Here is a 27,007-nt window from a genome sequence, read left to right on the forward strand (position 1 = left end):
CAAAGAACAAAACCAGCTTTATTTTCAAAGACACTGAAATTGTGACAGGCCAGGCCAGGAACTGTGTCTCCTGTTACCTTTCAAGGCAAGATTTCCAAATGCAGGTTTGGGAATTGCACTTAAAGTAGCTGAATCAAAATATAAGCCACCTAGGGGCAAAGATGTGTCCAGTAAATGCAAACTGTGAGGGGGAAAGGCTAACAGTAAAATATCTTTACATGGGGGTGGAAGTGGGGGGGGGGTTTCAATCTATTTGCCCTGATAGCAGTAGTTGGGTTGGCGTGTCTTCCTATAAAGGCACTTCAAGGACAGATCCCGAGGAGGATGTTCAATCTTAGTTTTAATTCCTTGCGTTATTTTCAGTGCAGCAGCAGGAGAGACAGAGTCTGTCCAAAGGCCTGTGTTAACAGAATCTGTTGCGACAGTAAAAGGGCTGGGTGGAATAAGTGTGGCATGCAGGTGCCAAGGATAGGCACACCTGGAATAATACAGCGCAAAGGCAGGAGGAAGCAAAGGGAAGAAAAGGAGGAGGAACTCATTCTGTCCACTCCTTCTTAATGGACAAGTTCCAGTCCCAGGTGAGATGGTCATGCTTGTCGTCATCAGTGAAGAAGGACTTGTTGCGATAGGTTCCTCGAGCTACCATGCCTTTGGGCGCCTCCTCGAGAGGTGTCATGAATTCATATTCCTCTGGCCGTGGCCCATAGCTGCCCACCATGAATGTAGCTTTGTCCACTAGAAGAAAAAAGCCCACAAGAAAAGAGTCTGTCATGGAGGAAATAGACAAAAACAGGACAGGATGGACACAGACACAGGCCTCTGAAGAAACTCGCTGTCCGTTGGAAGTGGCCCTGTGCCTGCTGATGCCAAAGACTGAAATCAGTCCCCATGGGCTTTTGGCACACTTTCCCTAACCATGGTTTGCAGTGGTACACCATAAAGTCCACTTTAGTTTATGGCACTGTGCACACAGACACAATTATCAGCACGGGCTGCCATGGGATGGACCTACTGCAGGGATAGGCCTACAGCAAAGTGAAGAATATGAAGTTTGGCCCTTCTCAAAGCTTTGCAATGTTTAATGCAACCACATCAGGCCACACACATCAGATGGCTGGTACCCTTTGATCTCAACTGGGCCCTGACTTGCATTATAAACATGAGATCTATATGTGAGAATACATACAGTGGCTCCGTAAAGACCACTCTGTCCTTTCATTCCACCTGCAATTCTGTTAAGTGTGTGGGATCAAATTTGGGCAACAGAAATGCAGGCCAGAACTAGGGTTGCCACATTCCTGCTAGTAGTGGGAGATTTCTCACCCCCTGCCACCACTTTTAGCTGTGACTCAGCGGGGTGGTTAGAGGAAAATAGTGGGTGAAATGGGAGCAGCACAAATGATGGTTATATTGTGGTGATGCAACTTCTGGTGCAATTTGGAAGGGCCACCAGAAGTTGCATTATCATGTCGATACCAACAGCCACCCTCACACCCTGTAAATCCCTGCCTCAACACCTCTTGCCAGTTGTTTATTTATTTTTATTTACATTATTTTTATTTACATTATGGATGTTATGTTGTATTTTAACCAATGTTGTACCTCGCCCTGAGCCTGCTTGCAGGGAGGGCGGGTTAAAAATATAATTAATAAATAATAAATTAATAAATAAAAAATAAATAAAATTATTTATAGTCCATCTTCCTCACAGAGACTCAAGGCGGATTACACAGTGTGAGTCCATACAGTCAGTTTCAGACACATTTCAATGAACAATGTAATATGGTATATAAATGAGAGTTAGCAAAAATTCAAACCAGCAGAAATCTAATACTGAGTTGAAGAAACACTGAAACAGAGCATAAGCAATTCTAAGCCTGACATACTAAACAACACAGAAACTAAGCAGTAAGATCATACAGCAACAGACAGTACATAGTAATAAAGTCTATAGCCCCTATCCCCTTATTAATGCATGTCTTTGAGACCACTTCCTTACAGTACAGCTCTCCTATCTAAGTAAAAAAAAACCCTCTTGAATAATTCAGTTTTGCGTAGTTTGCAAAAAGCCAGGAGAGTGGGAGCTTTCTTGACCTCTTTAGGTAGGCAGTCCATAGCCGGAACAACAGAGCACAGAGGAGTATAGGTATTGCAAGCTGTAGGGAAAGGGGGGTCAGGGGTGTTGCTGAAAAGGGGAAAATAGATTTTTTTTTACTCACCCTTCACCCCGGTCCGGTAAGTGTGCTGCACGTATTTCAAACCTGATACTATTTCCCTATTTACCTGAAAGAGAAAAGCATAGTCTATTGAAGCAGCTCTTAAAGTCATATTGCTGCTACCCTTATTTCCTCACGAATAATACAGTTTTTCACTTCTACTCTCTGTCCTCCTCTTTCTCTTTCTTGTGGTATTTCCTGCTATCCTTCATCTACCTTTGCTGGATTGTTATTACGTAACATTATACGGGCAGGAGAGAAATGAAAGTGAAAGACAAATAGTTCACTAGTGCACTGGTGAGGTTTAAGAATACCCTGAGACTATGAAAAAACATTCCAGAATGAAATAGTCCATTACGGAGTATACACAATCTGTGCTTAGAATTTGCCAGCAGTATCAAAGAAACCAAAATTGTGAAGACTAACTAAGAACCTCCAGTAAAGAAATATATGTAGTAGGCTGTGATTCCAAATTAAATTAAATTATTAAATGTATTGTATAAAGTTCATTTCTTATTAAATACATAGGCACAATACCATATGTACAATTCATACATTAGAAATCACACATCTGTGCACAACCAAACCATAACATCATTATTACAAACCAGCCTCCAGCAAGAGAATCATAAGCACTACGTTGGAAAGGGTAATTTACAACAGTAAAGTGCTATTGCAATTCAAGTCATAAATACATTCAGAACAAATCAGTTATTGAACTAGCCCAAGAATAATACTGCAAAGTCCAACCAGTCCATTAGCAGCAGGAGAGAACAATGTTTTTGAAGTGACAGTGCTCATATGATCCATTCACAAAGTGATTAACATATGTAACAAAAACTCCTGCTGTTGCTGAGAAGTCCCAAGCTGGTTTGCGCCTTCTTTATAAAAGAGACCACAATAGGCAATCTAGTGCATTTTCCTCGTTTCACATTCCTTTTTCAAAGTAGTCACAATCTGAATCATATATAATACAAACACCCATTAATGGCCAGCCTCAAAACCTTTGCTCAGCAACACATTTATAATCCTTGTAATCTTAAATACTCACATACTGACATGTATTCAGAGTCTAAAGAAAAACATCCTCCTTTCGCTCAAGCAAGAGGCTGGCCATTGACGGATATTTGCAATATTGATGCTGGCCATTGATAGATGTTTGCTAGCTCTTTGTCATGATACTCTCTACTAATTATAGTGGTATTAAAGACAGGGGCGGCGCTAGGGTTTGCCGCGCTCGCGGCTGGCCGGCCAAGCGCCCCCCACGCGCGCACGAGCACACGCGCACCTGCCTGCGTGATGACATCATGCGTGACGTCATCACGGGAGCGCACACGCCGCCGCCGGCCTGATCGCTGCGGCGGGCGGCCTCCGAGCTCTCCCGCTCGGTTGCCTCCGCCGCAGCAGATGCCTGCCCGCGGTGGCTGCGCCCAGCCGGGGGCTTGTGTTGGCGGCAGCGGCGGCGTGGGGTGGGAGGAATAGGAGGCTTCTGCTTTGGGGGGCGTGCTCTCACCCCCCGCGCCTCTTCCAGCGCTCCCTCCGGCACCCCGCGCCTGCGGCCACCGCCTACCTGGCCTCAATAGGCACGCCGCCCCTGATTAAAGACATCTACACCAAAGCCAGTCAGATCTGCACTACTCTACCAATGGCATTTTGTAGTTGTACAAGCCTGTAACCGGGGAAGACAGACAAAAAATTGATTGACTCACTTTGAAATGGATCTTGACTCTGTATTCAGAACCTTCCTTTAACACAAAGGTCTGTTTCTTGAGTGCCTCAAGGTCCCCTAAAGGAGAGCAAAAAAAACCCCCTTCCATTAATCTTGCCACAGACAAAAGAGAATTCCCCCACTTCCTCTTCTGACTATAGCAACCTGGAGTATTGTGCATATGTGTGTTTCTAAATGTATCTATGCTTCAGGCACATATTTTTTTATACCAGCTTAACTGTTATGGCTTCCTCTAAAGAATCTTGGGAATTGTTAAGTGAGAACGGACCTTTGGCCACTTACCGTGAAGGGTCCTTCTCCTCTGAGGAACGGAGGACATCTTGGGTGATTCCCACCATCCAGTCAGGGAGGCAGGAACTTTAAATGTTTCTTCCTCTTCCTGTTGGTGCGTGGGTCGCCCTTCCCTTCAGTTCGGACAACTCCACAAAGCAGTGTAACAACGTCTACAACTCTAAACTATCAACTGATCAACTAAGAGGAGAATAGAATGAAAGAAACGTACAGAAATAGTAACGAACATGAAGACAGAAGCTCCTGGGAGGGCAAGATGTCCTCCATTCCTCAGAGGCAAAAGACCCTTCACGGTAAATGTCCAAAGGTCCGTTCTCCCTCTGAGGCGGAGGACATCTTGGGTGCTCCCAAAGCAGTTACTTTCTAATGGGTGGGGAAAGGTCTTCATCTTGGATTATATCGTCTTCGTCTTGGATTATATGAGAGCCATCTTGGTGTAGTGGTTAAGAGCACAGGACTCTAATCTGGAGAGCTTGGTTTGATTCCCCACTGCTCCACGTGAAGCCAGCTGGGTGACCTTGGGCTAGTCACAGTTCTCTGGAGCTCTCTCAGCCCCACCCACCTCACAGGTGTTTTGTTGTGGGGATAACAGTAACATACTTTGTAAACCGCTCTGAGTGGGCATTAAGTTGTCCTGAAGGGCGGTATATAAATTGAATGTTACTAACAAAAATGTAGGCAGTTTGAATCCAAAACCTGCTGCCCTAAAGTTAAAACTGGAGGTGTAAGGCAGGGACTCGTTCTGGGACCTTCTCCATACAAAGCACGTTCTCTGCCACCAAGACACAGAAAATCTCCCTCATGTATTGTGATCTACAAAAAACAACACTTCAGGTGCAACTAGCAATAATTTACAAATGTAACAAGGGATATACCACGGCTTGTTTAGAATAGGACGACATCTATGTGATGCCCACAGGCATGTTTAAAACAACTCATGAAAGAAACCACAGCAAGACAACATGTACAGATGATGTAAACTCAAAACATGCACACAATACTAGATAGTACAGTATATTTTTCCCACTAATCTGGAGCCAGTCAAGAGGCAAGACTGATTGCATGATCTGTTACGCATTAACGATCCAGACATCTGCTCAGAATAAAAAGCAGATACCAAAATATATGCTTTGACATATAAATTGGTGTTGGTGGTGGTGTCGTTGGTGTTGGTGGTGTATGCTGCAACACTCTCCTCCTGAAGGCTGCGTCTACCGAATCATACAAGTCTAACTTGGAATGTCTTACGAATGCTGATACAGAAGACCATGTAGCCGCATTGCACACCTCTTCCACAGATGCCTGATTTCTGAAAGCTGCGTTGGTTGCAGCACTACTTAAGGAATGGGCTGTAATACCTTCAGGAACTTCTTCGTGTGATGCCGTGTATGCCTCTGTGATGCAGGATCTAATACATCGGCCTATGGCTATGGATGACATTTCCCTTCCTGTGTTGGAAAGTCCCACATTTATGAAGATGAAATCTGTTCTTTCAATGCTCTCTGTTCTGGTGAGATATGCTTTGAGGGCCCTTCTCATGTCCAGACAGTACCATTCTCTCTCCCTAGGGTGTCTTGGCTTTGGGCAGGACGGGAGATTGATTTCCTGTGATCTGTGAAACCTGGAGCATGCTTTTGGTATAAAGGTGGGGTCTGTGTGGAGGACCACCATGTCCTTGTGGAATATGCGCAGGTGAGGCTTCAATGACAGGGCGCTGAGTTCTGATATTCTGCGAGCTGATGTAGTAGCCACTAGGAATATTGTCTTTAGTATCAGCCATTTTAGAGGAATCTCCATTACCTGTTCGAAGGGGGCTTTGGTTAGGGCCTTAAGCACTGTGTTGAGTTTCCAAGTTGGAAAACAATGAACTGTTGGTGGACTCAATAATGCTGCACTTTTTAGGAAATGTTGTATGTGTGGGTGCCAAGACAGTTTTATTCCGCCCAAGGGTGGAAGAACAGTCCAAGGCCGCAATCTGTCTCCTCAAGGTAGCTGGCTTCAAGCCTGAGTCCAGTCCTTCCTGCATGAACGCAAGTATAGCACTCAAAGGAGGGTGTAGAGGGTCTACCTTTTTTCTTCTGGACCACCTGACGAAGGCCTTCCAGGAAGTATTATATATTTTGATGGCTGAACTCTTCCTAGAGGCCAGTATTGTGTTTACCACTCTAGGCATGTATCCTAACTTAGTTAGGGACTTCCTCTCAACCTCCATATGGTCAGGCAGAGGTGTTCTGGATGCAGATGCCCTGGTGAAGTAGGTCCGGGATCAGATAGAGAGGCAATGGAGGGGCTGCTGCCAACCTGTGTAATGTCGAGAACCAAGGTTGCCTCGGCCAGCAGGGGGCTACCACGATAACGTGAGTTCCCTGTTCCATTATCTTCCTCAGGAGTTTGGGGAGGACCGGAATTGGTGGGAAGGCATACAGTAGGCCCTAAGGCCACTGAGAGGTGAGAGCGTCTGTGCCCTCTGCTCAAGGGTGCTGGTACCTGGACAGAAATCGGGAAAGCTGATGGTTCAGGTGAGACATGAATAGGTCCATAATTGGTTGCCCGAAGTGATTCACTATCATCTGAAAGACTTCCTTTTTGAGGGATCATTCCCCCGGCTGGATGGTCTGTCTGCTCAGCCAATCTGCTTGAATATTATCTTAACCTCTGATGTGTTCTGCTTGAATTGAAGACAGATGGGATTCGGCCCACAGCAGGATCCTGGTTGCCTCCTTGAGGAGGATGGAAGAGCGAGTTCCTCCCTGTCTGTTGATGTAAGATTTTCCAGACGTATTGTCTGTGCGAATTAGAATGTCCCGTCCTAGGCTCCTGTTGGAGAATTCGGCCAGGGGCAGCTTGATCGCTCTCAGCTTGAGGAAGTTGATCGGTTATGCCAATAAAGGTATTCTTAAATGGGAAGTTGTTCGGAAGGTGAGACTCCTCCAGCGTCCATCTCCCCTGGGCCGGGACTCCTTCCAGAGAGAACCCCCATCCCAAGAGACTGGCATTCATGACAATTTGGATTACTGGGGGATTCAGGGAACTCTTGTCTTGCCCCAAGTTTCTGTCCTTGGTCCACCATAGGAGGCTCTCTGTGACTTTTCTGGGCACAACAATTAACGTTTGTCCTTGTCATAATCAGAATCTGGTAGGGACGTAAGAAGGAAAGGAGAGCTCTGGTGTGTAGACGTCCCCAATAGATGGCTTCGCAATTTGCTACCAGCATTCCCATAAGTTTGGAGAGTGTCAACAGGGAAACTGATATGTCCCGGATCACGGAGTTGACCAGGTTTTTGGTCTTCTGCGCCTTTTCCTTGGGAAGGAATAAGCAGCACTTTGGTGTCCACTATCATCCCCAGATGCTGGATTAATTGAGAAGGTTGAACATTTCTCCAGGTTTATTTGGAAACCGTGGTGCTGAAGGAAGCATATTGTTGTCCAGGTATCCTGTTGAGCCTTCTCCTGAGAACTGGCGCAGATAAGGATGTTGTCTAAATACGAGTGGATGTGAATTCCCTTTTCTCTGAGGCGGACTACCGGATTGATGAGAATCTTGCCCGACTTAGGGTTCTCTTCCTCCTCCTCCCCCTTGCTGCTCTCCTGTAGGTCTAGGGCTGCCAAGGATTTAGAAAGGAGATACTGGTAATCCTCCATTTTGAATAGCCTATCCGGCTGCTCAGGGATGGAGATCTTCTCCTTTTCCTCTTCGACAGGAATTCACCTTCCTCTCTTTCCTCAATATCCGAAGATGTCCCCCCCCACACACAACTGTCCATCGGACTTCAGATTCGGTCTGCCTAGGCTGAATAGCTTTTGGGGCTGCTTTGGTGGGCCAGGAAGCAGTCTTTCTGGGCTTGCTCTTGGACCTGGGAAGAGGGGGGGGGAAGGAGGGGGGAAGGAAGTCTCGCTGTTGGTTCTAGAGGGAGGCTGGCATAATTTGGCAAGCTCGTCCCTCATAGCCTGCTTGATCATGGCCATCAGTTCGGATGAAGGGCCCACTCCTGCAACGCCCAGTACATTACCCATCTCCCTGGGGTTGGTCTCTGTGCTCCATAGGTGTTGCTCTGTGCTGAAAGGGGCGAGAGGGACTCCTCCGCTGGGAGATTGGTCCACCCACCATCTTGCCCCACGTGGGTCTTGGCGCGCTTGCCACCACCTTTTCCCATCTTTTCTTTTCCTCGCGGCGAAGCGCCGTGCTCAGCTTCTAAGTGGAGCTGCACCACCGATCCATTGTCCAGAGCTTGCATCCTAGTCTTCTTAGTGGGCACGCACGGCTGAGAAGCCATATCATTGCCAGAAGCCCAATCCAGCCATGAAGGCAGGACGGCACCGGAAATCTGAGAGCTTGCCGCAGCAGCAGCAGCAGCCAGTGAGGAGCCCACTCCCTCCTGTTCGCCCAGAAAACTGATGTCGGAGTCCAACTCCTAAACAGAGCCGAGATCACTCCTGGAAAGTTGTCTTTCTAAAGAGGCACAGCCAGAGAAGGAAGGCTAGGCTAACAAGAAGGTAGAGCTAGATCAAGAGTGAGAAGGAAAAGATAGCTAGAAGCTAGAAGCAAGGTAAGGGTTAAAAGGCCTAGGAAGAAACAGAGATCTGCTGATGCTTCTGCACTCTCTGGAGGCAGGAAAGAACTGAAGGGAAGGGCGACCCACACACCAACAGGAAGAGGAAGAAACATTTAAAGTTCCTGCCTCTCTGACTGGATGGTGGGAATCACCCAAGATGTCCTCCACCTCAGAGGGAGAACAGGGTGCTGAGACTTCTCTGCTAAACATCCCTAACACGCCTCCACCTCCCAAAATATGTTTCCCAGCAGGGGCAGATTGACTATTAAGACCACCAGGGAAAGTCCCAGTTGGCTGATGGCCTGAGGGCTGCTCTACCACCGGGGCCATCCCACATGAAGAGAGCAGCAGCCACAGGGGCTGAGAGGTGGTGGCCCTGCAAGGGGGTGCAGGGGCTGCCACAGCCATGAGCTGGTGGCCCATGCTCTGCACTATATGGGTGGGCTGGGCAGAAACAGCAGCAAGCTTGCTCCTTCCTTCCTTCCTTCCCACCCTGGGGAAGTGAGACCAGGGTGGGCTGGCTCCTCTCCCTCCTCCCCTCCATTCCCCTCTCCTTTGGGGCTGTGGGCTGGTGAGGGGGTGGGTCATTTCCAGGATCATTTTTACTTTTCAGTCCATCCCTGGTTCTCAGGGATCCCATAGAAAAGAAACTGCTATTAAACTAGCTAAAATCTGTACTATAAATGTGCTTTAAGTGTCTGTGTCTACCTTGAGAGAAGATGTAAATACATATTTGAGTGTTCATGGATAACTGAACACGCTCACTTTCCAGAACCATTTATGCCTGTCTACTCATGAATTTATGTGCATATAGTCCACTTCTGTGTCGTTCCACTAAAAAGGCAAAGCTGACTGGAAGATTCTCTTTCATAATTTTCCCTGGAACAAAAAGGAAACTGTTCAAGAGGACAGCCATTGTTAGGCGAGCATAAGATGCATGTAGGCATGTTGCCCAAGCAGACTGCGTAACATGTGGGTTTTTTTTAAAAAAACTCTTTGCGGTGTTGCTTTCCTCAGAGATTTCAGCCAAAGAGGAAGCATCAAAGCTCTGCAAAGCTGTGACTTCCTGTTTCAAATAAGAGGCCCATATAAGGTGAAGCATGACTGTTTTGCTGATGCTGAACTTAGGAATACAAACGGCTGCAGTTTCAGGATGTTGCTATACTCTGAACCAGCAACTGTTCCCTAAGAGGCCACTAGACCAAGCACTAGACTGTGCAAAACCTGAAAGTCTGCGATTTGAGGAAATTTCTAAAACCTATTTTATTGTCATTTTATACTATATTTTATTCAAACTTGTTAAAGTAGAACAGAGCACTTAGGAAATGCATGTGAAACAGTGGATCATACTGGATGAGAAGGAAGTCTCCAGTTCAATTTGCAGCCACAAACTCACTGTGGCCATTGACAATCCACTACTGCTCTTCTGTATGGCGATTATCATAATATTGTCCTACCTTATACAGCTGTTTTAAAGATCAACAAGATAATGCATATGAACGCCTTCGAGCTTGAAATACATTATACAAAAGGCAAGTGTTATTACTACTACCCGAGAGAATATCATTCCCCTGACATTTTCCTACTTCAAATAGGAAAATGATTTCAGATACTGTTCTTCATTTGAAACTTCAGCCACAAGTCCCATTAATTTCATTACGTGGCAAAAGAAAGAGAATTTCACCTACCAGTGAGATCCATGGTTATTGGCCCTGGAGCAGTGTCACATACCAGTGTAAGACGAGTGACGGTCACATTGGGGACTGTTGGGTCTGTGGGATCAAGAAGGAGAAATAGTCATTTTGTCAACCAGAGAAGAAGTTGTCTGTGGACAACTTCCCAGGTTTCATTGCTTGAAAGATCCCAGTAATGTCAACAGATCCCAGGGCCATCATCTTATAAAAGTCAACTCACTGCCTCCAAAACACAGAATCTCAAGAAATGTTATGGCAAACTTGTACAATACAATCTTAAGCACATTTACATAAAAATAAGTCCCATTGAGTTCAGTGGTACTTAGGGCCAGTTTATAGAACAAAGTTCTAAAACTATTCCAAGAGAGCACTATACAGACTGCAGGCGGGCTAGGCAAGTGCTGCATTTCCCCACAAAAAACTCTCTGCTTTGTGTGTCAAAACTAGCATGTCCCAGAAATGCTAGGCTGAATCATTCTTCCTAGTGTTTTGTGGTGGGGAGCTCTGTATTATGAGGATGTATTCACCACCACCATCCTTGCAGCACATGAAACTTGAAATGCCACAAGCCAGATACAGTGTTTACCCTTTGATTCTGCTGACTGTATGGACTGGCCCATTCTTCCTAGTAAATGTGGAGTCCAGTGGTCACTCTGAGCACATTGCCCCATTTCCTCAACAAGCATACTCCTGTTTTCACATTTCCCAAAACAATTCTTAGAGTCATCAGATACCTCCAATCATATACATCTGAATGCCCTGACTGAAAGCATCCAACTCAAGCTGTGCCCAAGGGGTCACCATATCACATGGTTTGACTTTAAGGAATACAGATTAAAGACCTACATTATGACCTTGCTAAAACAGAAGCATGTATACGGCTCTGCTTAACATGCTGCAAGGGGCCACATGGCACTGTTAGCCTGGCTTGCAATGACTGTCTAGGATATTGAGCATCACTCAGCTTTACGAAATATGGTCCACTAATTGTAAGTGGCAGGGACCAGGATTTTTCAAATGCTAATCAAGTGTTCCAACATTAACCTTGAAAATAAAGGTCATTACTCAAGAGAAGAAAGAGGAGCATGGATTTTTTAATACAGGAAAGAGAAAACAAGTTGTCTGGCAAGCCCCCAGTTCAAAAGGTGATCTTTACTCTTTTCTGGTGCCAAACTTAAAAAAAATCTACTGTGCCCACAACATGGCTCCATTCCCTACTTATCAGGTGGTACTCCTGGATACTCTCCATTTGAGAAAATACAGGACCCCCTGCATAATGCACGCCAACACGGCCTTCTTCCCCACTCTGAAGGGTCTTCTGCCCTCAGACAGTTGTCCAGCCCATACCTGCCACTACAGCCGCATCCCCCAAAAGAGACTTCTTGTACTTTGTAAGGCTCTCATCATCCTTGTCCAGCTCCTGCAGCTCCTGCAGCGTCTTCTGAGGTGGCGGCTTATAGTTCAGTTTGCTGTCAAGCTCGTCATCCTCTTCTTCCAAATGCACCTCTGGTTCTTGTTCAGTCATGGTCCCCTGGCCTCAGAAGAGGAAGCTGCCAGCCAGTCAAAGTACAAAGCCTGAGAGGCTGGTAAATTCTTAGCTGAGTTTCTGTGGGAGACAGAGCAACTCAATCAGAGGTACAGCCATCTAAATATTTTCATAAGCATAAAAGTCAATGAAAGGAGTAGCAAAGGAAAAATCTGTTGAGGGGGACAATGGTTGGATTGTTGTTTTTGTATACAGTGTGTAACAGCAGCCTGAGAGAATCAAATCAGAAACAGGTCATCTTCTAGTTATCCATTCCCATGTACAAGATTTGCCATCCACAGAAGAAGGGGGAAATAGCACAAAGTGTCCCTCTAGCCCAAAGTTCCCCAATGTGGTGCCCATGGGGATCACTGCACACACTGAAACCTTTCCTGGTGCCCGGCAAGTGTTTTTAGGAAGTGGGTGGGGCCAAGTGAGGCTTTTGCCAAGCATAGCTGCTGATTAGCCATTGGAGATTTGATTGGTTGTGCAGATTTTTAAAAACATTGCTTTGACAGAAACTGCTTCCACAGCACAAGGATCTTCAGTGTGTCGCTGAAGGTAAGCTGTAGTAGCCATTTGGTAGTTGCGCCCACCACACTGGCCCATTCCACACAATCAATTTAGGGTGATTCAGATTCCATTGTGCTTCTCTTGATCTCCAGATTTCCACATGAGGAAAGGAAATGTGAGATGCAGAATCAAACTTTCCCTGGCTTTTTCCTGACTTTTTTCTGTGTGCAAGCTGCTATTGAGTCACTGCTGGTATGTCCTATGTGTGTGTGCAGAATTCTTAATTCCTAACTGCTTCTCCCCCCCCCCCCCCCACACACACACACTTTTCCTTTCCCTGGGCGCTGATTAGTTGGCTCTTGGTGGAAACCACATCCTCCCTCATTTATTTTTTGTTAAGTGAGGAAAGGGTTGTAACACTGCAGTGGTGTTTCTCAAATGACCATGGAAACCACTCCCTCTCTCCCCAGCTCTCCACACAAACCCTCTATTTTTTATCTCATAAGGATGTATTGTGAAATCCAGACTGCATAACCTTGCAAACTCTGCCCACAAATTACATTTTTATCAACTGACTGACTCTTTGGCATTAGAAGAAGCCTGAAACAAGCCTCAAGCAACTAAGCACCATTTTGCACCAAGCAGACAACTCAAACCACACCAGAGCAATCTGCTAGAAGTTAGTGGAACAAGCACAAAAAGTACTTTGTAAGTTCCCGCCAGAACTCCGCCATCAATTGCCTCTCAAGAATTCATTTTTTAAAAAAATGGTGGGCACAGAACTGTCCAATCAGCGAATACAGAGACAGGGAGAAGGGAGGAACGGTGGGCACACTGTGCTCCAACACTGCAAAGTTACGATGCATGCGCTGAATTTTTTTTAAAAAAATTACATCTGCTCTAGCCTCCATAAAAGTCACCTTCAAACAGACATATCTTTCAAACAGTGCATAATGCCAGAAGCCCAAGCCGATTCAGCACCAATCAGCACGAATACTCAGAAGTGCCAGCTTAAAGTGTGACATGTGGAATGGGCCTGTGTCAGGATTCCAAATGTACCCGCAGGCCCAAAAAGGTTGGTGACCCCTGCTCTAGCCTATTAATTCCAACAATCAGGCTTCTCTCTCTCCCTTCTCTGCCCCCCATCTCTGCTTGTAGTCTGCTTAGGGCTGCCAGCCCACCAGTGGGAGCAACGAATCCCCCACTCCCAGTCTCTGCCCCCCCCCCCACTGCCACTCACCTGGCTGGCAGGAGGGAAAGGCCCGGGGAATGGGAATCACTCAGGCCAGCACGAGCGCAATGATGCCACTTCCTGAAGGGACATCATCACACCTGCTGGGAGTGTGTGTGTGCAAAGTGTGTGAGAGAGAAGATCGCGCAGGTGAGTCTACCTGAACCACTGATTGACTGCATTTTACATTTTGGCTTCTATTCATTTTGGCTAGTGGAAACAAACTTCTATGCTAATTGTGAAAATTGACAGTTTTGAGGGTGAATGACTTTCACCCACTCATGCTCTACTTTTGGCACATCCTGAATCCTCTGAACTTCTTCCTTGAGGCCACACCCACCTTCCACTACCTATCACAGGTGCCATAGGCAACTACATGACAGGTATCTATGGGGATTTGGCCTGCAGCTGGTTCTAGGATTTTAAAAACTCATTGACAGGGGGTTGATCACTGCAAGTGTTCTTTTAAAAAAAATTAATTGTAAGCTGGTATGCAGGATTGTAATGGCCTACAGCAAAATATTGATATGTGTAATCACACCATCTTCTCTAAAGGCACAAATTGGTATCCCTTGGATAGCAAACCACCTATAGCAGTCTTTAGGTAACAAACTTCTTTTCATGCCACACCAAAACAAACACACATTGCTTCAGGAATAACCCATTTCATGCAGTTCCATTACTGAACACCTACCATCACAAACCATCCCAACCTTGAACAGTCCCACTACAATCGGAATCTATCCAATATTACAGGCAGCAAATTATGGGGATACAGCTCTGCACAGTACAGGCAAGAGATGACATGTAGAGAGGCATGCAATGAAGAAAAATACCCAAATGCACTTTTTAACATAACATTAAAAATCACAAAAACTTATTCAGCTAACTCTAGCTGCAGCTGTCATGAAATTTTTCCACTGCACAATACTTAAAATAGCTGTTGTCTGCTACAACCAAGTCTCCCTTCCTGTGCAGGAAGGAAGGCATGTGGCTTGTTCCTATGACAACACAGGACCTACTTTGCAGACTCCTTTTAGCACAACCCTTCAGTACTGAAACTTCTCCAAAAGACAAAGGAGTCCACTCTTACTTTCGCATGCATCATTTTCAACAATGGCTTAATATGGAGCTCCCTTGGTCTCTTCAGAAGACCATGCCTGCTCCTGTTGCAATTATAGAGGGAGGGAGGAGAGTTCATTAGAATGTAGGTGGGCAGATGGAACAAGAAGGACGAGTGAATAAATTAAAAGAAAGACAGGAAAGGCCACTGGAGTCTCTAGCAGTTCAGATCATGATGATCTCATAGAGGCTGTGAGGGCCCCAAAGTCACTCAGCAAGCTTCCATGGCAGAAAGAAGAATTCAGCCAGGTGCTTCCAGATCCTAGCCCAGTCCTCTACCGACTCTAAAGGCACAAACCACACTGGCTCTCAAAGCCTTCTCTTCAGACTAGCAGACCAAGGGCTCACAAAGTTTTTTCTCCAGTCCTGCTACCCAAGATCCTTTCACCTGGAGATGCCAGGGATTAAACCTGGGACCTCCTATATGCAAAGTATGTGCTCTGCTACTGAGCTATTGCCAGGGACAGCATAAATCTATTAAAATATAATGGAGCTGTATGGAAAAAGGCAAACTCCATGCTGGAGATTATTAGGAAAAGGGCTGAAAATAAAACAGCCGATATTGTAATGCCCTTGTATAGAACTATGGTGTAACCTCATTTGAAATAATGTGTGCCGTTCTGGTCCCCACATCTCAAAAAGTACGCTGCAGAGCTGGGAAAAGTACAGAAGATGGAAACTAAGATGAGTAAAGGGCTAGAGCACCTTTCTTATGCAGGGAGGCTGAAGATTCAGGGACTTTTCAGTTTAGAAAGAGAGCAAAAGAGGGACATGATGGAGGTTTATAAAATGATGCATGGGTGGAGAATGTGGACAGAGATAACCTCTTCTCCCTCTTCATAATACTAGAACTTGGAGCACCCAATTAAGGTGATGAGCAATAGTTCAGGACAAAGTTCTTTACTCAATGAATAATTAAATTGTGGAATTCACTGCCAGTGGATGTAGTGATGGCCACTTTAAGAGGAAAGTAGATAGACTCATGGAGAATAGACTACTAGGTGAGCTGACTAAAGGGAACCAGACATAGCAAAACTTTGAATACTTGTGGCCACCACTTTATGAAATGGGATGCTGATCTTGATGGACTACTGGTCTAATTCAACAGGGCTCTTCTTACGCTCTTATGGAAACTAACGCAACCTTCAAATAACCTTTGCTTCTCACAAACGGCTCCTATAAAAACTGGCAAGCTGTAAGATCATTCTCCATTCCCTCTCTTGTATAAAGAAGCAAGTGGATATTTTTTTTCTGGTGGTAGAAGCCAGATCTGCATTAAAATGCTGCTCGCATTTCCCACAATGGACAAGACTTGCTCTGAAGGCAAGCAAAGTCTGTGGAAAAAGCAAAAAATGCTTTCTACAACCTCATTGTAGCCTGGAAGATGGCTTCTTACCTCGACATGGCCAACCTGGCCACCTAGATCCATGCTATGGTAACATCAAAACTTGATTATTATAATGCACTATACATAGGCCTCCCATCTAAGTTAACTAGGAAGCTCCAATTGGTGCAAAACTCTGCAGCTCGACTGTTATCAGGAACGAGCAGGAGCATAAATATTACTCACATCCCATCCTACAGTCACTCCATCAGTTACTATGCTCAGTTCAAGGGATTGGTTATTACATACAAAGCTCTTCACGGCCTTGGTCTGGCATACCTACAGGACTGCCTCCCTATGTTCCTCCACAGCAGCTTTGCTCATCTGAACAAGGTCTCCTGCAGGTGCCAACCTGCACATGGGCAAAATCAACAGCAGCCTGTACACGGGCTTTCTCTGTGGTGGCCCCTACCCTATGAAACAGCCTGTCCAAGGAGCATATGAAAGTTTAACCTATATAAGTCTTGGTGAATTCCCTCTCAAATGGGGTCTCAGCACAGACTGAGCTGCAGCAAGTGCCGTGCAAAACCGGGCCAAAGGAGTCCCCTGTTGCTGTTAGAAGAGATCCCCCAGCAACTGAAAGGGAGTTGAAGAAGTGTTACATTAGGTGATAGCCTTCCTTTGTGTTGTATGTGTGGCTTGTTGCTGTGTATGTTGGATTTGTGTACTTATTTCTTTCCTGTATGTCACTTGTTTGTTATTGAATAAATTCTTTTTCCTTCTACACTGGGGTGTTCATTGCATCCAAATCCTAAAAAAGAACCATCTGCCCTCTGTCAGAACACCCAAAGCCTGGGCAGACCTCATAGCCCAGTGAAGCATTTGACCTGTTGAATAAATTCTGATGAATGACTGGCACGCTAGCCAACTGACTGGTAAAAAATGGTCATTTAACTATTACTAGCTGCAGTCAAATACTGTCATATACTCCACAAAGCCAAGGATGGCACTATATGACTGACAGCACACCTTGCTTATTTCATTATAGTCATTTGTTAGCAAGGATAGGAATGCGGTAGTCAGGGGCAGGCACAGGAGCGCTGCAAAGCTTCAACTAGTAGCCACTAGCGATAATGGCAAGCTTTTCTACACAGATTTTTTTGGTTTTTTAATAGCTGTGGTTAGGATTCTAGTCTCACTGATAACTGGCTGCCTGAACATTTTTGCCCAAAGGTACTTAAAAATAGACTACTTTAATTTGGCTGACTTTGTCCTTGTATCATTTAAGTTCTTCAGCTAGTCATTATTCATATTAACTTTGTCTTAGAATATTCATTGATTTTTGAGGATGCTTATGTACTATTAAACTATTTGCTCGTTACTTGGAGACTTACCAATGGTCAGTGAAAACAGACTCTCCATACCCTTGCTGTAGCCAAAACACTCATATTGTAACACTGGAGAGATAAATGTCCACCTTCCATAAATGAATGGATGGAGAACTTTACAACTTTATCAATATCTGAATGTATGGCATACAGACAATTGTGTATGGACTTATTTTTAGATATTTTAAAACCATTTATAGATGCTTATGTGTAGACCGGTCACTATCGTTATATTTTTATCTCTATTTTGTACAAGGCTTGTTTCAATTTTTAAAATAAAAAAATTAAAAGTATTTTTTAAAGTTCTTCAGCGGTGCGTACAAATATTCAATCAGAAAGGTAAGAAAGGTAAAGGTAGTCCCCTGTGCAAGCACCAAGTCATTACTGACCCATAGGGGGACATTGCATCATGACGTTTTCTTGGCAGACTTTTTACAGGGTGGTTTGCCATTGCCTTCCCAGTCATCTACACTTTACCCCCAGGAAACTGAGTACTCATTTTACCGACCTCGGAAGGATGGAAGCCTGAGTCAACCTTGAGCCAGCTACCTGAACCCGGCTTCCGCAAGGATCAAACTCAGGTCATGAGCAGACCTTGGACTGCAGTACTGCAGCTTACCACTCTGCACCATGGGGTTCCCTGTTCATATAAGAGGACAAGGGTAATTTTTGCTGATGCACCCCATTCACCGTAGCCCTTATTGTCGACCTCCATGATATTCCTCGTGGGCCATGAATCACAGGGGTACAATTGCCGGGGGCATCAATGGTTGCATCCAAATGTGGAAGGCAGAAAAGTTTATTTATGAGGTGCAGCTCCATTCACTCTGCAAAACCGGCAAAACCACTCTGCAAAAAGTCTCCAAAACTGGAGTCTTTTACAAACTGCCTCCAACCCTGAGTCTTTTACAAACAGGCACTACACTAGTGTTTCAACTATATTAGAGCCACAAATGCAGAGCAAAACTTCCCTTGAAGGTCAACCACCAGAAAAACAAAAAGCAAAAGCTTCAGGCTGCCACAGAATTCAAGAGAACATCTTTGTCTCAAATCTCACTAGAGGTTTAATCAGAGACAAAAAAACAAAGGTGCCCAGCAGTGCAATCTTAAGTGGGTCTACTCAGAATCCCACCCAAGTCCAATCATTTCAGCTTACTCCCAAGGAAGTGTACTTAGAATTACAGTGTAAGCATCAGCGAAACAGTAAATTGCCCTCTCTGAGGATCCCTGTGCAGAAACTTCCCTCAGCTCATTCATGCATTTATGTTATATGAGATGGAACAAATAGAAAGCAGCGGTGATAAGAGGAGTTCTCAGTTCTGATTCACATGAACAAGCTGCCATGTTGCAGCCAACTGAAATCCAAATAATGCACAGGCGGTATCATCTAGATGAGGAACAGCACCCCTTTGTCTGGAGAAATGTCTCCCCCTCATCCTCAGCCAGGCATCTGGAGCAACGACTGCACTGCCACCCAAAGCAGCGATCAGGACTTCACCCAGGAAGACTGGCACAATGCCCCCAGCTCATCCACTGGCAGCCTTGTGACCAGAGCACAGGCCCTGTAGGTAGCCGGCTGCGAACCTGAAAGGCCATTCTGGAACTGGTCCCTTAAGCAACCTCCAAGGGCATCAGGAGGGCTGGTACCTGCACGAACGTGACCCAGGCCCCTCACAGCCCCAGTCAGAAGCCCAGAAAAGGTCAGGAGCTGCAGGAGGTGAGGGCACGTCAGGAAAATGGTGGTGCTTTCCCTTGGTGGTACTCCAACCCCTGGCTCTCAGATTCGCCCACACCCTGTGAGTGGGAACAGGGGGTGGGTCTGGGAATGAGGGAAGGAGACAAAGGAGGACTCCAAGAACAGGCTGTGGAGGAATGCAGAGGTGCTTCAAGAGGCACACAGAGTGACCAATTGGAATGCAAAATATACTCCAAGTATAGAATGTTGGTTCTCTAAAATTTGGGACCAGGTAATTATTGAAAAAATGACAGAGAGCCTTCAACAAACAACAAACAATAGAATGAACATACATTTTCACAAAAAGTGGATGCCTTTTATTGAATTTGTAACAGAAAACAAAATGTAACTACCCAATTTGATATATAAGAAAATATGGAATTCATTCTAATCAAGATCTCTTGAAAAGCTACATTTAGATTTTATTACAATATACAGAAGCATACTGTGTATAAATATAAGTGAAAACTACTGTGTATATATTGTTGTTATTGGTATTGTAACCTTTAATTTGAAGTATTTTTTTTTAAAAAAGAGGCACACAGAAAGAGCCAGAGAAAGAGGAAGCAGCCCCCCAGAGGATTAGCAGAGGCTCAGGGTGATGCAACCCAGCCCTGCCAACTCCTTCCTGAGGCATATGGGAACTCTCAGGGAAGGGTTATCAGGACAGCAAGCAGCCAAAGGGATAGCAGGCAGCCAAAGGGGCAGCAGACCCCTTGAGGTGCCAGATCCTTGGACACCTGCCAATTTTACCACAGCACAGTTGAGGGATGCATGCAGTAAGTGGTCACACAATAACAGCTTGCATGCATGGAGCAATCTTGTCAAATAGTCTGTGTATACCAACAGGCCTCTGCTTTATGCAAATGTAGTTTTAAAGATGTTTGCCTGGGGCTACAGAACTGCTGGACCACAACTATAGTAAACTGGGCAACACTAAGGCAGACTCTTATCAAATATAAAACCAGCATAGACAAATCAAGAGACATAAAGATACTCCACACAAATTATGGTATGGGGTGGCATTACTTCCATTGTTCCCCCCATATGACCTGCTCTCTGCTGGACCCAAAAGTCTGTCATGGCCCCTATTTAAATCATAAGCCTTCACATGTTATTCTGCCATGCATCCCATTAAAAATCAGCATTCCCCAGTTTTTTTAAAAAAGCATAACCCGTAAACACAAAGACAAAGGACTAGACACACAAAGAATGCACAAGAGCAACAACCATGTGAGCCCAGAAAGGACAGCATGAAACACAGAAGCAGGGAATCTTAGACAGATGGGTACAGGCACAGAGAAAAAAGCTACAAAAAAGGAAGGCAAGAACACAAAACAAACACACCAGCACTCACTCTATACAAGTGCTTCTTTTAAAAGCCAGGCTGCTTCTCTGCGTCCTTCCCTGTGAAACTAGCAATTGATCACAGCCTGGTCTGATTCATGGAGGCTGACATGTGCGGCGCCTCTTAAATGCTCCTTCAGACCCCCTCCCTGCTTCTATTTTTAAAAGTGCAATACAGTGATATATGAAGGGAGATTGCCAAACTGCTCCCCCCTGCCCCAACCAGACGGGGGCTTCGGCACTTACCCTTTTCTCTTTCCTTCTGTGATGTCATTGCTGGAGCGCAAGAAGCCAAGCGGGCTGGCCAGCCAGCCATTCCCTGGGCGTCGGACAGCAGGCCAGGCAGGCAAGTGGGCTGGCTGCTCTCCGGACGCATGGCAGGTCAGATGGGTGGGCAAGTGGGGACATGCACCATGCAGGTGTCCAGTATTTCAACTTTGTTTCCTCTGGACTGTCTGGCAAAGAACTGGACTGTCTTGGGGGAAACTGGACACCTGGCAATCCTACCCATCCTTGTCCCAAGCCAACCCAAAGGCTCTTCAACCATTTGAACTGGTTTTCTGAAGGGCTTAGGATTCCAGCTACTACGTTTGAGACCTATTATTTCTATTTCTGAATTCTCAGAAAATCCTTGTGTCTTCTCAGAAAACCCCTGCGTCCAAACTTGAATAGCCCATTCACACATGCATGCATGTCTTATAAGGACAAATTACCATGAGAACGAAACCCCTCAAATTTACTGTAGTGATGCTGAAATACAGATTTTCCCCACAAGCAGTTCCCCAGGTGCTTCAGAAAAATGGGTGAGGCCATTGTGAAGGCAAGACCAATGTTTGGCTGCCTTTGCCCAATTAAAGGAGCTTTTCACTTAGATTCTCCCCATAGCTCACTTGAGAAAAATCCAGGATGCTGTAAACAAGACCTGCAAATCAGCTGTGAAGCTGAGGCCAGAAAGTACTGGAGCAGCAAAGGGGATGCTTGGCTCTGCCTCCGATGGCAGCCATTTTGTAATGCTGCCTACCACCCTGTCTCAAAATTCCAAAGGTGCCTGCAGTCTCAAAAATATTGGGAACACTTGCTTTAATAAGTCACCTCATGCAGTAAGGTTACCATATCCAAGAAGACACTAGTGAGGTCCCCAATTTTTTTTTGAGTCTATGGCACCTTTGGAATTCTGACACAGGGTGGTGGGTGCATCAACAAAATGGTTGCTATATGAGGTGACACCACACACACAGAGGAAGCCCAAGTATAGAGAAGAAGAGGGGTAATTTAAAAAATAGTCTGAGGAAAAGTATATAAAAGAAAAAATAAATCCAACACTGTGGTGGCAACTTCAGCTAAAACAATGTTGTTTTAATCTGCATATCCAATGAGATCTCCAATGGCCAATCAGAAGCCCTGCTGGGCAAGAGTCCCACATGACCCCACACACTTCCTAAAAACACTTTGTGGGTGCCAGGAAAGGTGCTGGTGGGCACCATGGTGCACTGCAGGCACCATGTTGGGGACCCCTCCACTAGCTGAACAGCCCAACAAGCCAGACTCCCTCCTTTGATTGTTAATTCCTTCAGAATTTGGTATGTTAGCAGTTTTTCCCCAAATCCCTAATTGCATTTATTTTATTGTTGGAATGTAGAAGTGGACAGGTTCACCACTGTGAGCCAGTCATAGAGTTCTAGCTTCAAATCCCAAATCTGTACTTTTAGTAATGATGTTTTTGTTGTTTGCAAATTGTTTTTGTTGTCTTGGTGCTCTGTCAGCATACCTGCCAATTTTACCACTTGCCCAGTAAACTATGGGATTGATCTAGGGAAAGCAGAAGTTGTGATTAGAACAACTGCATTTACTAGTCTCAGCACAGGGTGAAAAACATCTATAATGTAGAACCAACAACTTCTACACCTAGAATGTAGAACCTAGAACGTAGAACTCATCAAACACATCTTTTTTGCTTTCCACGTAATCTGTCCCTGCACTTAGCAGACAAGCAGTTTAACCAGTAAGAATGGCCATCTATACAAGACTGATCTCTCTTGGAGGCTTGCGGTACAAAAAGATTAAGACTGAAACACACTTTTGAAAGATTATTAATAGCACACCAACAAAATACAAAAACTTTATGAATCAAGTACTTCGAAAGCTATGAGGGAAGGAGAACATACACACCTGAAGTCTTCCCTCAGCCATCCCATTACAGGGTCCATTTCAACCACATGAAATGACATGAAATAACAATGAGTCAGGATACAACCATGTACTCGTTTTTTTACCAGCTTAAACGTCATGCCTTTCCACAAGTAATCCTGGCAACTGTAACTTGGTGCAGAGTGCTAGAATTCTCTGTTAGTGAACCGTAGCCATCTTCACAGAACTTTTGGATATTTTATACTCTATTTTCCTCCCCAATTGGAACCCAACAGAGCTTACAACATCATCCTCTCCTCCTAAATTTTATCCTCACAACAACCCTGTGAGATAGGGTAGGCATAGAGAGACTAGCCTACGGTCATCCAGAAAGCTTCCACGGCAGAGTGGAGATATGAAGCTGTGTCTCTCAGATCCTGGTCCAACACTCTAACCACTACACCAGATTATTGGTAAACTAGACATTCCATTGATTATATTAATTTGGTTGTTTATAAATATTACAGAGAAACAAAAGAGAAAGGAAGCAAACACAAAAACTATTTATGAATTGTGAAGACAAGGGAAAAATTCGTCCAGGGATTCCTTCATGAGAGATTCCACTCTGCCAGTAGGCCATCCCACCACTACTAGTGAACGGGCTCTGGAGGGGAAGCATGCAAAGCAACAGATTAACAATGGTTGTTGTGGGTTTTAAACTTTTAGACAGTTCCATCCACAACATATGACATGACAGTATCAATTTAATTCATAGAAGGAAAGAAGAGACATTATAGTCCACTGGCTAGAATACTGGGCTTGAACATAGGAAAAAAACATCCAAATTCCTGCTCATTCATGAAGATCAGTGTGGACCTCAAGCAAGTTACTATCTCTCAGTCTCAATCTAACCTTCCTCACAGGGTTTTAACTAGTTAGGTTAAACCTCTGCTCCGAGTTCCTAGAGGAAAAGCAGGATAGAAATGTAGTAAATCAAAGCAACACAGGAGAGAAAGGACACAGTGAGACAGCATTTTGTCCATAGTCATTAGAGCTCAAAACTTACCTTTCTCAATCTAGCTTCTTCTGTGCACTGTTTTAATTAAAATTAAAGGTGTATTTACTCTGTGGCTAAAGCTTCACCTCAACCAGGAGTAACAATACAAGGCAAACTGAGTCTTTGAAAGCAGGGATCAAGCAATGTATAACAACCCTCTGCTGACATCATGTAGGGCTGCACCACACACCTCACCTTTCTTGCAGCGAGGGAAGACAGAGGATGCACAACACAGGGTAGATTCCACAGGTTGGTTGCACATCACAGCAACAGCTCAAAAAAAGGCAGCAGCATAAATATGCCCTAAAAGTCTTTAGAGATTAACCTTTGCAGCTCTTGGACTGCAGAGCAATGCAATATAGAATACTGATAATTCTAAAAGAAAAGGATAGGATTCACACATATATTCAGTCATAGAAAGATTTTGCACATGGGACCAGGAGATACGTTGTCTACGCCTTCCCCCCCACCCAACATTAATTCAAAAATTGTTAAAATAACTTATTGTTCTAAAAAAGCAAGATTTATGTCACGTTAATGATTCTGCTTGCCTCACCCATTCTCTCCCTCTGCTACCCATCTCCTGTAGCTCTCCTTTGTTCACACCCCAGATTTCAAATTGTTTCCATAGTACCACAGTATTTCAATATTCCAAGAGCAGAAACACAGCATTAAAATTCCCAAACAGTTGCAATAAAGAAAGCTTTGCATTTAAGTGTAGAATTTTTTAAAAAACTGTAGCAGCAATTTCTCGCTATACCATATAACTGAAAAAGGGTATTTCATCTTAAATCAGATATCTAGTGATTAAAAGAAAAATTAAAAAGCACTATAGCACAACAAAATGGATATTTCTCTCCTGTTTGTACAATTAATTGTTCTACAAACAAACACATAGACCACCCCCAGGCCTGCTATGTCCTCTGCTATCAGTCCATTTTAAGAATAAATATGATGAAAACAATATTTGTCCTCATAGCATGGCAGTTTAAGTAGAGAAATACAATTTATCCTCTTTTACAGATGGGAAATGCTTAACTGTACTAAGGACAGATATTACATAAAACATCATTTTGTTCTATATTAATCTGGAATAACTTCACTCTCCTTTTATACTTTACTGAGATTATAAACTCCAGTTCCCCCAAACCCATATGCTAAATAAGGATGCCATTTTTTTCCTAGCGGGACTCCTGCAGCTCTATCCGCTATATACAAAGAGGTAATTCAATGTGAAGCTTTTGCTTCCATCCCAGTACAGGGATAGGGTTAGGGTTATCTTATCTGCTGGATTTCTGCCTTTCATGCAGTTGTTAAACGCACAGAAGGAAAAAGTGCCTACAAGGAACAATGAGGTAAACACTCAAAAAGATAACATTTACACATCACTCTGGCCATGATTTCAAACTGAGAGTTAAAAGTAGTAAGACGTCACTATGCATCTTGAGTTCTATAACATTTCAGACAAACCAGCTACCTCAAAGAGATTTTCAGTGTCAGTCACAACCCTTCTTTGAAGGAGAACCATGAAGGGGAGCAAAAATAATTCATTAGTGGTAATATGGGGCAGCCTAGAGATAGGCAACCCAACACACTAGGTGGACTACAACTCGCTTTACTTTCCACCTAGTAGGGTCTTGGAACTATCCCACAATCACGTTGCTCACTTTAAAATGTTACAGTCTTTATGGTGTCACTAGACTCCTGCTTCACCTTATTCTAAAAAGTTACTAATCACCAGCAACTTTTAATTTTTTTTTTCAAAAAAAGGTCTCTAGAGCACAAGGCTACCATACAACAGCCACAGAGCTTTCTTCCACATCAAGGCTGTAATTTCTATAGCCCAAGCAATGGAGCTTTCCATACTATGGATGGAGGCTCCATCCTGGACCACCACCATCACCACCACCCCTGGAAGGGGGCAGGCCTATGTGATAGGGAAGTGGAGTGTGTAGCTGGAAATGAGTAAGACAAATGAAACATATGGGACTGGTTAAGTTCTTGTAGCTCGGGCCATTTAGCCCTGGTAAGGATTGTGGGAAGTGAAACTTTGGATTATGCTGGGATGTATCCTTGAATCGATTATTTGCAAAAGGTGCAAAGCCTAAAGTGACTGAGAAATGTTATTTCACTATGACAGGTGACTTTCTGTCCAGATGGTGGCTTTCTGAATTCCTAACACTGGAACTGCACATAGCAAGCAACACAGAATACTGTTCTCTATTTCTCATGGAGGGCCTGTATTGACTGCAGAAACCACACATTCGTTGTGTGCCAATCCCTGTGAACTGGCAGAAATCAGATGGAACCAGTTGTCCCACATATCCTTAACTGCAGGGTCAAACCTCCAAATGAGACATCTGCATGCACTATGCAGCAAGCGCAGCAACAAGTACCTGCCCCAAGCTCACACAGGAAGCCTGAGACAGAAGAAATGGCTGAACCAACCACTCCCAGTTGAGAGCTCCCCTAAACTGGTGACTTGGCCATGGGCCTTCTGCCTGAAACAAACTGCAACCCCAGATGAACACAGAGGCCTCAAGAGTTCATGGGAATGACAGAAGAAGGAAGAGGAATGGAATTTTCCGCTGAAAAAAACCAAGAAAAAAAATGGCACTCTCCCCGATTCTATATTGCCTCATCAGGTTCTTGGGGACAGGGGAGCTCTGCGGAAAGCCTCGCCTGCGTGCCCTACAGGCCTCCATAAGTGGCCCCCCACCCCACCCCGCTGCATTGCGGAGCCTGAGCCTTGAATGCTGAGACTACCCCTTCTGGTGCAACCACGCGTATTCTTGGCTGGGTGGCTTTACATCCGCCTTTTGTAATCCTAGAAGGATTAAGCGTTCTTCCCTTGCCAAGAGCCGATGGGGAGTTCGACCGAACAGCCAGCAGGAAAACTGCCCTCCTTTTCGGCCTCCTCCCCACTTCTTCACTCCCTCCCTCCCCCGGGCCCCCCGACTGCGTACTCACCGGCTGGCGTCTCTGCCCGGGGCCCCTGCGCGCTCTCCTCTCGTCTTTGCGCTTTGGCAGTTAAAAACAGGAAGGAAGTGGGTGAAAAAAATAATAGTAAAAAATTCGACTCGAAGAGGAAGCCTGGGGCAGCGGTCTGGTTGCTTTTCCTGCCCTGCACTTTTATCTGGAGTATGTATGTTCTC

At 44.8% G+C, this 27,007-nt stretch overlaps 1 protein-coding gene across 2 annotated transcripts; it reads right to left on the reverse strand.

The window, feature by feature from the left end:
• ARHGDIB (Rho GDP dissociation inhibitor beta) lies at positions 1–26,920 on the reverse strand. 2 transcript variants are annotated; one of them, XM_054989332.1, is made up of 6 exons: positions 26,823–26,920; positions 11,831–12,089; positions 10,478–10,561; positions 3,926–4,002; positions 2,220–2,283; positions 1–735 (listed from the first exon to the last, which is right to left on the reverse strand). In XM_054989332.1, exons 2-6 carry the CDS (start codon positions 12,006–12,008, stop codon positions 536–538), a joined length of 603 nt encoding a protein of 200 aa, XP_054845307.1. In that variant the 5' UTR covers positions 12,009–12,089; positions 26,823–26,920; the 3' UTR covers positions 1–535. The 2 variants fall into 2 exon arrangements, with proteins under 2 accessions (XP_054845307.1, XP_054845308.1); XM_054989333.1 differs by lacking the exon at positions 26,823–26,920 and adding an exon at positions 22,838–23,034.
• Between the last annotated feature and the right edge of the window lie 87 nt (positions 26,921–27,007).

This window comes from Eublepharis macularius, chromosome 9, assembly GCF_028583425.1.
Source record: "Eublepharis macularius isolate TG4126 chromosome 9, MPM_Emac_v1.0, whole genome shotgun sequence".
Classification (NCBI taxonomy): Eukaryota; Metazoa; Chordata; class Lepidosauria; order Squamata; family Eublepharidae; genus Eublepharis; species Eublepharis macularius.